The following is a 12,520-nucleotide window of genomic DNA, read 5'->3' on the forward strand; positions in this document are numbered from 1 at the left end:
TTTTGGTCCCGTTAATGCAGTTTGACTAGCCTGATGTGCTGTACTCCTCACCACCCTGGTCCTACATGCATGATGGAATGATGCTGTTACAGTTTATTTCGTTTGTCAAGGCTGAGGTTCAATCGTAGCCTGGAAGCGCACTCCCTAGGCGGATTGATGATCTGTACGTTATCTATTATTTATCAAGGCTCTGATCCTCTTCCATATATTTCCTCGAATAGGCGTGGTAGAAAGGGGAGAAAGGGACGATGGTAAGACAGACTATGGAGTAGATGTCGAGATGGTATACTATGTGATAGCAGACAATGGAGGAACGGACTGAAGGAAAACCGGCCAGAAGAAGCCACAAAACTTGTGGAAGGGATCTCGAGTAGATGCGCGCAAACTCGTATCTTCCACTCTGGTGCCTTTTTTTTGCAGCCTTTTTGCTTAAATGAGCATTACTTACCCGGTTGCTATAGCTGGCCCTTTCATTCTTAGGGCAACTATTCTTCATAGCTGCTAAGAGGTTCATTTTATCCAGCTACGTGCGATTTAGGGTTATTCATATCACCTTACTTGAAAACCCTTCAAAAACGAGAACACGAAGCAGACACCTTGATTGAACGTATAAGAGAGTCATACCACTATCCTAACCCTGATACCTCCAAATAACTAGACAGTACCCAAACTACGTCTGAAAAATCCATCTCGGATCCCTATCCCCCAAAAAGTCCCCCTCAGCATCCCCCACATCCCCCATCAACGCCTCCATTCCCTCCCTCTCCCTCACCTCCGCCTTAACCCTATTCTCCCTCCTCAGCACCTCCCACAACACCCCCACAACCACCAAATTGGCCACCAAATACCCCAACGCAAACCCATGACCCAGGAAATACCTCGGACTGGTTTCTGTCCGATACAACTGCGTGCCCAACACAGCGCCCAAATTCCCAATGGAAATCTGCATCGCATTCGCAATACACCTCTTCGTCTGACCGGAGACATTATTCGCCGGCCACGATAAAATGATCGCCACGGCGGGGTAGATCCCCGCTGCAGCGAAGAACGTCCCCAGGTAGGATACCCCGGGTCGATGATCAGTTAGTAGGAGGATGTAGCCTATGCATGCTAGTGCCGTGGAGCCCAGAATGAAGGGCGCGCGACGGTGCGTGCGCTCTGACAGAATGGCGACGGTTATGGTTAGGACGAAGGCGACGGCGTAGGGCGGGACGGTGAGGAGTTGGGCTTGCGCGGATGTGTAGCCTAGGGCGGAGATGATTGTTGGCTATATTTTTATATAGATGTGATTGTTAGTGAGTGCTATGCATGTTCGGGTTGTTGGAAGCAATGGGGGTGGGTTGTGGTTAGCTCACCATGAATAAAGATAGAGTGTAGAGTGGAAGCGACATCGTATGAAAGGCCAGTCCGTATAACCAGACCTTGATGTCTTTGAAGGCGTCGAAGACGGCACTCCAGGTGAATTGCTCGTCGCGGGTAGAGTCGTTGTCGTTCTTCAGACGGAATTGAATGAATTGGCGCTCTTCGGGGGTTAGAAATTCGGCTGTTGAGGGGTAGTTGTAGACCCAAAAGTAGGCGCCGATGGACATGAGGACTGTTAGGAGTCCTTCCTTTATGCACCCTTTCTGTTAGTTGGGGTTTGAGGTAGGGCTGTAGGAGGGGGTATGGGGGATGGTACCAGGATGAATATCCATCTCCAGCCGCTGTATCCGCCTACGCCTTTCATGTGGGCTATGCCCTGTATTCATTGTTAGTATGTTTAGATCAGGCGATGATTACAGGGGTAGTGGACCAACCCATGCTAAAATCCCTCCAAAAGCACCTGCTAATGAAGCAGCACTGAAGAATAAAGCTACGCGGTAGTGTTGCTCGTTGCGTTTATACCACATTGATAGGTAGAAGACGACGCCGGGGAAGAGGCCGCTTTCTGCTATGCCGAGGGCTGTTTTATCACATATTCAGCATTGTACATGTTATGATACATTTAGGTTAGGGAGGGATAGGTGTACCAGTTCGTGAAGTCAGATATCCCGCATAGTTCTGCACTACGCCCAGAAGCGTCGCCACAACACCCCAGACTAAGGTTAATGTGGGGAGCCAGATCCGGGGTGTGGTTTTCTTCAGGACGATGTTGCAGGGTACTTCGAAGAGGACATAGCCGATGAAGTAGAGGGTTAGGCCGGTGAGGTATTGGTCTCCTGCTGTTGTTTGGTTAGGGTTATTGTGATTTAAGGTGGGAGGGGTGGGTGGTACATACACATGTGGATCTCAGTGGCCATGCCTTCGAGTCGGGCGTTTCCCACTGTAGGAATTGAAGCATTGGTTAGATTTTGGGGACTTTTATCTGGTGCAAGGAAGAGGGAACGGGGGTACCATTGCTGCGATCGAGGAATGATAAGAGATATAGGATGGTTAGTGGTGGGAGGAGACGAAAGTCTAGTTTGCGAAGTAGGGCTTTCTCGTTGATGTTGGTGATGCTGCTTGTGCTGGGGGAGGCGGCCTTTTCGTCGGCCTCTATTGTCTTTTCCGGTGTGGATGCCATGCTGCTCATAGCAGGTGTATGGATTACTGTTCCTGACAGAACTATTCAGAGTATCATTCAATCTAGGTTTGACGACGAGACGGGACTATATAAGAGTCTGCTGGAGTCGCACTCCACGTGGAACAGACATCATGGCAGCCGTGATGAAAGGCATTGTCAGGGTCCAGAAGGGCTAATCCTTGCCTGCTATGGGATATTTGCATCCACGAGCCGATGCGCAATCTGGAGCGGTGATGACGAGATTGGTGGAGTAATCCACATAAGAGGAAGTAAAGTTAACAAAGTTTGGGGGTGGGGGGAAATAGGTAGATGTTCCTGGTGGTGATGATGGATTGTTTAATAGTAGACCCACTACCTGGATATGATAAGTAAGACCTGCATAGTATTGGTGAGAAACTATGTTGCTCTGTAAGTGATATTCAGACTGCTGATCTTGTGCTGAACATTGATAGTTAGTCTGGGCATAGTTGGCTAATGAATGAGAGGCCCGAGGTGGTGTATTCTGGAGGAGAAAGCACGCCATCTGCAGCCCGCTCAACGTCATTTGGCTCACTCGGTCGAGAGCTGCGATGCTAAATTATATCTGGTTCATCGCTCAGACCAGTTGGCGGCGTTTCTTAAGCGCATAATTTGATCTTAACTAATTTGCATAGTGATTTATGTAGGAAGTATGAAACGCTATGCAGAAGTAACCCTCATTCTTACTAATAATACTCAATAGTTAGGTTTGTCCAGCATAGGCTGGAAGTACAAGTATACAAGGTATGGAAATTGGAAAAATATGGAGATAGATGGCATCGAATAATCATCATATTATTGTTGCGAGACATGATCAACATTTCTCGGTGGTAACTTGTTAGTAGTCGTCAGGGGTATCTCTTGTTGTTGTCCATCCCACCCAAATGGTCCCGAAAATCCAACGCCAAACCAGTATTCCCAGAATCCCAAAGTCAGTCCATCCAACCCCAAGGATAAAAGAAATGAAAAGGAAAAAAAAAGGTGAAAGAAAAGAAAACACGCCAAAGAAACCAAAGAAAACGCCAAACACAACAGAAAACACCACACACACACAAAACACACACATAACGAACACGACACACACAACACACAGAACACACACACAAAACACACACACACATCACACACAATACATAATACACACACCACATACATCACACATAACGGGATGATTGTGTTCATGGAAGGAAATTCATCTAATCTATCATGCGGGCATTCTAATCGCCTCGCAGCCTACGCGGTATATGTATAACACTGCTTAACTTTTCGAAAAACACCAGCCAATGCGGAAAAAAAGGAAGAAAAGCAACACGCAACGTAAATCACACATGATGCTTGGAGGTCGCCATTCAGACCTGTGAAACAACGCCACAGAAATCATTGGGTTTCCTCAAATCGTAGTACTCGTCAATACCCCGAAATGACCTAAGGCGCCAGAATCAACGCAAGCAGAGCCATACGGCAGTAGAGACCATATCTCATCTGTAATCCAACATCAGCATCATGTTCAGTCAATGGGGCGGGGGAGAGACTAACCTGGCGGAAGTAGGCCGCCCGCTGGTCGAAGTCAACTTCCTCCGAGATCTCCGCGTTACGGGGCAGAGGGTGCATCACGACCATGTGGCTCTTGGCGTGCTTCAGAAGAGCGTTGTCAATGACGAAGCTGTTCTTCAGACGCTCGTACTGAGCCAGATCGCTGAAGCGCTCCTTCTGCACACGAGTAGAGTACAGAACATCGGAGCGGGCAACGATCTCAGGAGTCAGCTCCTCAGACTCCACAACAAGCTGGCCAGAGGCAATGACTTGCTGGCGGACCTCCTCGGGCAGGGAAAGATCCTTGGGCGCAACCAGCTGGACGCGAACATCGTAGAACTGGAGCAGCTTCAGCAGCGAGTGCACAGTGCGGCCGTAACGCAGGTCACCAGTGAAGGTGATGGTCAGGCCGGTAACGGTGCCGAGCTCCTCACGGATGGTGAAGAGGTCAAGGAACGCCTGAGTGGGGTGCTCAACACTGCCGTTGCCACCGTTGAGGATGGGGACAGGAGAGAACTTGGCCGCGGTCTCGGCGCTGCTGGGATCGGGGTGACGCAGAACAACGGCATCTCCGTAGCAGCCGAGAGTGCGGACGGTATCCTGCAGGGTCTCACCCTTCTTGGTCGAGGAGTGCTCGGTGGAGATGGCAATGGTGCGGCCTCCCAGACGCTGCATGGCAGCATCGAAAGAAGCGGACGTCCGGGTGGAAGGCTCATAGAAGAGAGTGCACAGAACACGGCCCTTCAGGATATCAAGCACACCCTGGCGCTGGACTCCCAGGCGCATCTCCTGGGCCACAGTGAAGAGCAGGTGCAGATCAGCCCGAGTGAACTGGTTAACGGACAGCACGTGCTTCTGTCTGAAGGTGGACCGAGAGAGCATCTCAAGGAGAGAGGAAGACACCTGGGGAACGGGGGTGTACAGAGGAGGTCCAAGCTCTCCCACAGCAGGGGCCTGCTCAGCAAGCTTGCGGCCGGGGCGGAGAGGAGTTCCAGAGAAGGACAGTCTGCGGTCGAGAGAGCTCTCGGGACGAGCATGCACCATAGGGGACATGGCCTTCACGGAAGGAGAGGCGGGCACAATCCGGTGGGTGGACATGTCGGTTCCAGTGGAAGCATCGGAGATGATTTCACCATCAAGGCAAGAGGTCTTACCCTGGAAAACAACACGCTGCACAGACCCTCTAACGTTCTTGCCGTTGAAAGGAGACCAAGCACCCTGGGGTGCCTGGAACAGGTACGGCCGGTCAACCTCAATCTCGACGGAGCTGTCGGCCTGGTCGTGAAGCTCGAAGATCTTCTTGGGGTTCTCGTAGAGACGAGCGACAATGTCCTCAACGGTCAGGCGACCCTCCGAGACGGCAGTGAACAAGAGCGGCAGAGTCTCGGCGATACCGGCGACAGGAGAGCTCTTCTCACCAGCAACCTGGTAAGGGATGCTGCCGACAGAGAAGACATCGATGGTGCTCAGGTGCTCCCACAAGGCCTTCTGGTCCTCAACCGAGGGCAGCGAGCTGCACTCGGGGAAGTCATCCTTCGTAAGGAACAGACTGTAGACGGAAACATCGCAAGTCACCTTAAGACCCTTCTCCTTGCTGAGAGCAATGAGACTGATGTCCTCCTTGGACGACACACTCATGACGTGAATGTTGCGGCTGTGGAGGCTGGCCAACAGCAAGACGGAGGCCAGGTCAGTAGACTTGGCATCGGTGATGATAGGCTTGCTGGACGGCCAGTTACCGAAGTGGTTGGTGACCGTAGCAACCTTGCTGATGTTGCCAGACAGGTGGTTGAAGGGGATGAAGAGCGAGCCCACGTCTCCCGTCACTTGTCCGATCTGGTCGGCGTTGTCAGCAGTGGCCACAACAGAGAAGTTGAAGTCGCAGAAAGAGGACTTCTCAGCATTCTGCTGGGCAATCTTCAGGGCACGAGCATCGGTGACCGAAGCGTCAACACCAACAGGCATCACGCGAACCATGCTGAAACCAGCGGCAATGGATGCCTTGGTCATGGCCTGGAAGTCAGGGGAGCCAGGAACCATCAGGTTGGGCACGAAAGCAGCGACGTTGATCAAGCCGGGCAGGATGATAGTGCGGTGGCTGGTCTGGTAGTCAATTGTCTGCACGTTGAGAGCAAAGTGGCGAGCAATGGCCTCAATGAGGATCTTGGCGTTCTTGACGTTGGTGACCAGAGGAGTCTGGTAGTCAACAGCCATACGACGAGTGCGGTAACCCTTACTCATGTAGTTGGCAGGACGTCTGAACCGGTTGTTGGACGGCAAGTTGATGTACAAGTCAATCAGGTTGTTGGCCAAGTGCTGAGTGAGCGAGTACTCGGACTTGATGTCCTCCTCCTCTCCCGGAAGGATCTCGAGATACTTGACGGGGACGCCGTTCTCCTTCAGGAAATCAGCAGTACCAGAAGTGGCGAAGAGGTTGAACCCAATCTGGTGCAGCTTGCGGATCGAGGGCAGCATCTCCATCTTCTCCTTGTAGGAACCGATAGAGAACAGCACGTTACGCTTGGGAAGGCGGAAACCGGTGGAGATCAAGGCCTTGAGGTAGGCTTCGTACTTGTCACGACCGAAAGATGCGACTTCTCCAGTGGAGGCCATCTCGACACCCAGGACGGGATCGGCACCCGAGAGACGAGAGAAGGAGAACTGGGGCACCTTCACACCGACGTAGTCCTTGGGGATGGAAACAGGAGGATATTCAGCGAAGGGAGCGCCGATCATCGCCTTAGTAGCCATCTCAATGAGATCAACGCCCATAACCTTCGAGACGAAGGGGAAAGAGCGAGAAGCTCTGACGTTACACTCGATGACCTTGATGTCGTTGTCCTTGGCGATGAACTGGATGTTGTAAGGACCAGTGACGTTCAGAGCGTTTCCGATCTTCCGGGTAGCCTCCTCAATGCGGCGAACGGTCTCGGGATCCAGGTCCTGCGGGGGCAGGATCAAGGTGGCATCACCAGAGTGGACACCGGCGTTCTCAACGTGTTCAGAGATGAAGTGTCCAACCATGACACCGTTGCGAGCCACAGCATCCATCTCAATCTCCTTGGCGTTCTCAATGTACTTGGTAATAACCACAGGGTGCTCACGGGAGACCTCAGCAGCCTGGTTGAGGTAGCTGGCCAAGTCGTGCTCAGAGTAGACAGTGTTCATGGCAGCTCCGGAAAGCACGTAAGAAGGTCTAACAAGCACAGGGTAGCCGACCTTGTTACAGAATTCGGTAGCCTCCTCAGTGCTAGTAAGCTCCTTCCAAGCCGGCTGGTCAACTCCGATACGGTCAAGCATGCGGGAGAACTTGTAACGGTTCTCAGCACCATCGATCATCTCGGGAGATGTACCAAGGATGCGAACGTTCAAGCGGTGCAGGGGCAGAGCAATGTTGTTGGGAGTCTGACCACCCATGGAGATAATCACACCGCTAGAGGACTCCAACTGGTAGATGTCAAGGACAGTCTCCAGGTTGATGTTCTCGAAGTACAACCGGTCAGCCTCATCATAGTCGGTACTGACAGTCTCCGGGTTGTAGTTGACCATGACCGTCTTGTGGCCCTGTTCACGAAGGGTACGGATAGCCCGCACGGAACACCAATCGAACTCGACGGACGAACCAATACGATAAACACCAGATCCGAGAACCATGATACCCTTGTCCTCGAAGTTGACATCGTGCTCAGAGGCGTTGTATGTGAGGTACAAGTAGTTGGTGACCGAAGGGAACTCAGCAGCAACCGTATCGATCTGCTTCACAATAGGGATGATACCAGACTCGACACGCAGACGTCTGACAGCCAGCTCGTTGGAGCTGAGGAACTTGGCAAGCTGACGATCCGAGAAACCAAGCTGCTTGGCCTGGCGGATAAGGGGCCTGGGCACACTGGTGGCATTGTATTGGGTCATGAGCTTGCTGAAGTCGCTAAGACCCTTAAGCCTGCTCAGGAACCATTTGTCGATCTGGGTAAGCTTCCAGATATCGTCGACGCTGTAGCCAGTAGCCATGGCGTTGGCAATGGCAAACAGACGCTGGTCGGAGGGAGTCTGCAGTTCACCCTTGATGGACATGAGGGCATTGGTCTCGTTGAATCCAAGGTTGTGGAAGTCGACGGAGCGGATAGCCTTCTGAATGGCTTCCTCGAAAGTACGTCCGATAGCCATGACCTCACCAACACTCTTCATGGAGGAACCGAGCTGGGTGGAGACACGGGTGAACTTCTTGAGATCCCAACGGGGAATCTTCACGACACAGTAGTCAAGGGAAGGCTCGAAGCAAGCGCAAGTGACCTTGGTGACCGAGTTCTTGATCTCGTTCAAGGGGATACCCAGACCAAGCTTGGCAGCGATGAAGGCAAGAGGATAACCAGTGGCCTTGGAAGCAAGAGCAGAGGATCTGGACAAACGAGCATTGACTTCGATAATGCAGTACTCCTTGGAGAAGGGGTTCAGCGCATACTGAATGTTACACTCTCCGACAACACCAAGGTGGCGAATGACGTTGACGGCAGTTGTACGCAGCATGTTGTAGTCTTCGTCAGAAAGAGTCTGGGAAGGAGCAACAACGATAGAGTCACCGGTATGGATACCGAGAGGGTCGAAGTTCTCCATGTTACAGACAGTGATGCAGTTGTCCCTGGCATCACGGACGACTTCGTACTCGATTTCCTTCCATCCCTTCATACTGCGCTCAATCAGCACCTGAGGACTGGCAGCGAAAGCCTTGAGGCAGAGCTCCCTCAGCTCATCCATGTTATCGGCGAAACCACTGCCAAGACCTCCAAGGGCATAGGCAGCACGGACGATAACGGGGAAGCCGATGCTTTCAACGACTCCCATGGCCTCTTCCAAGTTGGAGGCAGATGCGGACTTAGCACACTTCTCATTGATGGAGTCCATGCTGCGAGCAAACAGCTCACGATCTTCGGTGGTGATGATAGTATCGATAGGGGTACCGAGGACCTTGACACCGAGGGACTCGAACTCATCCTTGAGCTGAATACCGACCTGCAGAGCGGTCTGGCCACCGAAGGTACAGTAGATGGCATCAGGGCGCTCGTGCTTGATCACCTTGCGAACAAAGTCGGCGTTCACAGGAAGGAAGTAGACCTTGTCAGCCAAACCCTTGGAGGTCTGGATAGTGGCAATGTTGGGGTTGATCAAGACGGTGTAGATGCCTTCCTCCTTCAGGGCCTTGATGGCCTGACTACCGGAGTAGTCAAACTCACCAGCCTGGCCAATGCTCAGACCACCACTACCCAAGATCAGGACCTTCTTCACGGAAACGCGAGGAGCGATTCTGATGTTCTCTTCCTTGGCGCCACCAGGGAAAGAGACAGGCTTCTGAAGAGCGTCCGAGGAAGCCATGGTGTCCTTGATGCTGTTGATGAAGACGTCGAACAGGTATTCGGTATCTCTGGGACCAGGGGTGCTTTCAGGGTGGAACTGCACACTGAAGAAGGGACGGCTGACGTGACGGATACCCTCGTTGCTACCGTCGTTGGCATTAACGAAGAGCTCCTCCCAGCCCTCGGGGAGGCTGTTGGAGTCCACGGCATAACCGTGGTTCTGGGAAGTAATATGGCACTTTCCGCTGAGCATGCTAGTGCAGGGAATGTTGTGACCACGGTTACCGAACTTCATCTTCAAAGTCTGGGCGCCGACGGAGCGAGCAATCAGCTGATGACCCAAGCAAATACCGAAGACAGGAGTCCGAGCCTCCTTCAAGGTCTTGCTGAGGTTGTTGACGGTGGTGGCAAGGGTAGCCGGGTCACCGGGACCGTTCGAGACGAACAGACCGTCATAGTCCTTTCCAGCAAGAGTAGGGAAGTCATAATCCCAGGGAACGACGAGAACCTCAACACCGCGGGCAAGCAAGCAGCGCAGCTGGTTGAACTTCAGACCCACGTCCAAGCAGAGGACACGCACCGGGCGACCGGAGGGGTGTTTGAGGGCGACATTCTCGGGAGGGGAGAACAGTTTGGGTTCCTTGATCGACACTGTCATATACAAGTCAGAAATGATCATTATCGCTTGAGTTTGTGAGTCGGGTGCCTACCTTCGGCGACCAGGTTCTTCTTGTTGGGGTCAACCCATTCGATCTGTTCGAAGAAAGGCTTCCAGCTGTCCTTCTCCGTGGGGATAACAGTGGCATCGCTGACAGTCTCAGACTTCTGGAGCAGCAGACGACCCAGCATGCTACCCTTTTGACGGATGCGCTTGGTGAGAGCACGGGTATCGACACCATGGACGGCAGGAACACCTTGCTCCTTCAGCCACTGGCCAAGGGAGGACTGAGCAAGGAAGTGGGAGTATTCCTCTCCGGCGTAAGTAGCAACGACCAGACCCGCGATGTGAATCTGGGTGGACTCGAAGTACTTGGGAAGAGTCTTCAACAACTCATCCATGGTCTCCCGGGAGGGGACACCATAGTTACCGACGAGGGGGAAGGTAACGACGAGGATTTGGCCCCGATACGAGGGATCCGTGATGGACTCTGGGTATCCCACCATACCGGTTTGGAAGACCAATTCACCGGCGATACTCTTCTCGGCACCAAAGCTGTAGCCCTGGTAGACGGTGCCGTCCTCAAGCTCGACGGCGACCATCCTCCCATTGCTGCCCCGGTAGGGAGCCGAAGCGGGAGGGATCACGGCCCCATTGTGAGCTTCCATCGGGGGAAGCGGCTGCAATTCCTTGTTGATCTGGTTGTAGGCCACTGCGCCTCCAGAGAGAGGGGAGGAGGGGAGGGCAGCCTCCTCGTGACCAGCGGACTGCGGCATTCTGGTGTGGTGACTGTGTATGTGGGGGGAGGGGAAAAAGGTCCTCTCGGGGACTGTATGACTGGGGGGTATTCTCTCTACCGTAGCATCAGCAGCCTCCAAGACCCTTTTGAGAAAGATGCAAGAGGGGAGGGAGTAGAGTGATTCTGCTGCTTCTGCACGGGAGGAGGAAGAATATAGGAAAGAGAGAGGAGAGGAGGAGAAAGAAGAATTCTCAAGAATAAAATTTTGTGTACGGCGGGCTTGATGGAGCTCTCTCATTGGGCTGTTGAACTCACCGATCCGGGGATCATGGGCCGTTCTGCTGGCCCTGACCGCCTCCGAAGAAAATTTTTCTCGACATTTTTTGGGGATTTTGAGGGGGTTGAGCACTGGGAGCCTTCGTTTGCTTTCTTTCCATTGCTAATTATGGAGTCTAAGCAATTCCTGTCCGCAATCCGGAGCCAGTCAAGTTCCATCCCCCTCCTCCCCTTCCCCTTCCCCGAGTTCCAATTGCTGCATTGACTCATCCGTCACAGCGTGAATGGCATTTTTCCTTTACATCTGATTTACTACTGATATTTCAATTGAGGGACTGATTTTGATCAGTATGACATTCATCCCCCTCTTACAACTCATCCTTAGTACGGAGTACATCCCCTGACGAGGATTAGACGGGACAACAGCCACCAATGTGTAACCGAGTGAGGTCATCGCAAGCAGAAGGCTCTTTTCTAGGTTAGTCTCGTAGGAGGATTGCAGTTCGGTGGAGGGGGTTGCAGAGAGCGGTTCTGCCGCACACACAGACCTTCCTGCCTGTTAGTGCCACCAGCCCCAAAAAAAACTGCCGAGATGGCCCATCTCCGTCACAGTCAATTGGTTCTTTGGGCGAAAGTTCGCCACACGGATCGACCACGCTTGCAGCCTGTGGCCACTGCAGGCGGTGAGCGCTAGTATCCTACCCGGTTTCTCTGCCTTGGCTTTTGGTTCTGGATCCGGTCCGATGCCTGGCTTCACTTCCCTCCAATCATCGGCCCGATTGGCGCTTTCAGCAAACTCAATGCCAACCCGTTATCGGAAAGTGTACTTTTTTCGGCCTTTCGGTGGGATGCCGTTGGTTGAGTACCTTCTGGAACAAAGAGTTTAGCATCTTACAGCTACTGCGTTGAACCTTCTTTTTCCGCTGTATAATCTGTAGACTGTATGCAATATCTGCTCGAGCTCCTTGTTTTATTTTACCCTAAAATCCCCGCATCATGTGGCTATTCCGTTCCCGCATTATTGGCGTTTTGGACGGGTTCCTTGCATTAATGAACAAGTTGACAACCTAACCATCTATCTACCATGTAGAATATTCAATGTCATCTCATTCATTCTTATATTATGTGATACTATTCTATTTCAAACGGTATTGAGGGACCTTATGTATCATATTGCGTGGTCCGCAATTGCATTAAGCGCGGAGAAAATGAAGACATATTATATATAATTGCACACCGCTTTAATATAATATCTTCCATGTCTCAGCCCTATCGGAATTCCCAGGACACTATGATACCTCCGCTTCTGTGGATATATGAAATACGGATTATTATGATGCTAGCATTTGCTCTCGACTTGTGACTATGAGACCCATTTTGCATTCTATTTGTGTCCTGCAGCA

The 12,520-nt window shown here is 52.1% G+C and overlaps 2 protein-coding genes across 2 annotated transcripts; both read right to left on the bottom strand.

The window, feature by feature from the left end:
* Positions 1 to 670: 670 nt before the first annotated feature.
* Positions 671 to 2,542, bottom strand: BO79DRAFT_268679 (allantoate permease family MFS transporter; the record flags this gene model as incomplete). Its single annotated transcript, XM_025687132.1, has 7 exons — positions 671 to 1,267; positions 1,356 to 1,610; positions 1,679 to 1,738; positions 1,797 to 1,942; positions 2,010 to 2,201; positions 2,258 to 2,302; positions 2,374 to 2,542. The coding sequence occupies 7 exons, from the start codon at positions 2,540 to 2,542 to the stop codon at positions 671 to 673; spliced, it is 1,464 nt and encodes a 487-aa protein (XP_025538427.1).
* Positions 2,543 to 3,863: 1,321 nt separating this feature from the next.
* BO79DRAFT_28849 (bifunctional carbamoylphosphate synthetase/aspartate transcarbamylase) lies at positions 3,864 to 11,051 on the bottom strand. Its single transcript, XM_025688689.1, has 3 exons — positions 10,155 to 11,051; positions 4,097 to 10,095; positions 3,864 to 4,042 (listed from the first exon to the last, which is right to left on the bottom strand). The coding sequence occupies exons 1-3, from the start codon at positions 10,876 to 10,878 to the stop codon at positions 3,986 to 3,988; spliced, it is 6,780 nt and encodes a 2,259-aa protein (XP_025538428.1). The 5' UTR covers positions 10,879 to 11,051; the 3' UTR covers positions 3,864 to 3,985.
* Positions 11,052 to 12,520: the final 1,469 nt, after the last annotated feature.

The sequence above is a fragment of the Aspergillus costaricaensis genome, assembly GCF_003184835.1.
Source record: "Aspergillus costaricaensis CBS 115574 unplaced genomic scaffold BO79scaffold_20, whole genome shotgun sequence".
NCBI classification, from domain to species: Eukaryota; Fungi; Ascomycota; class Eurotiomycetes; order Eurotiales; family Aspergillaceae; genus Aspergillus; species Aspergillus costaricensis.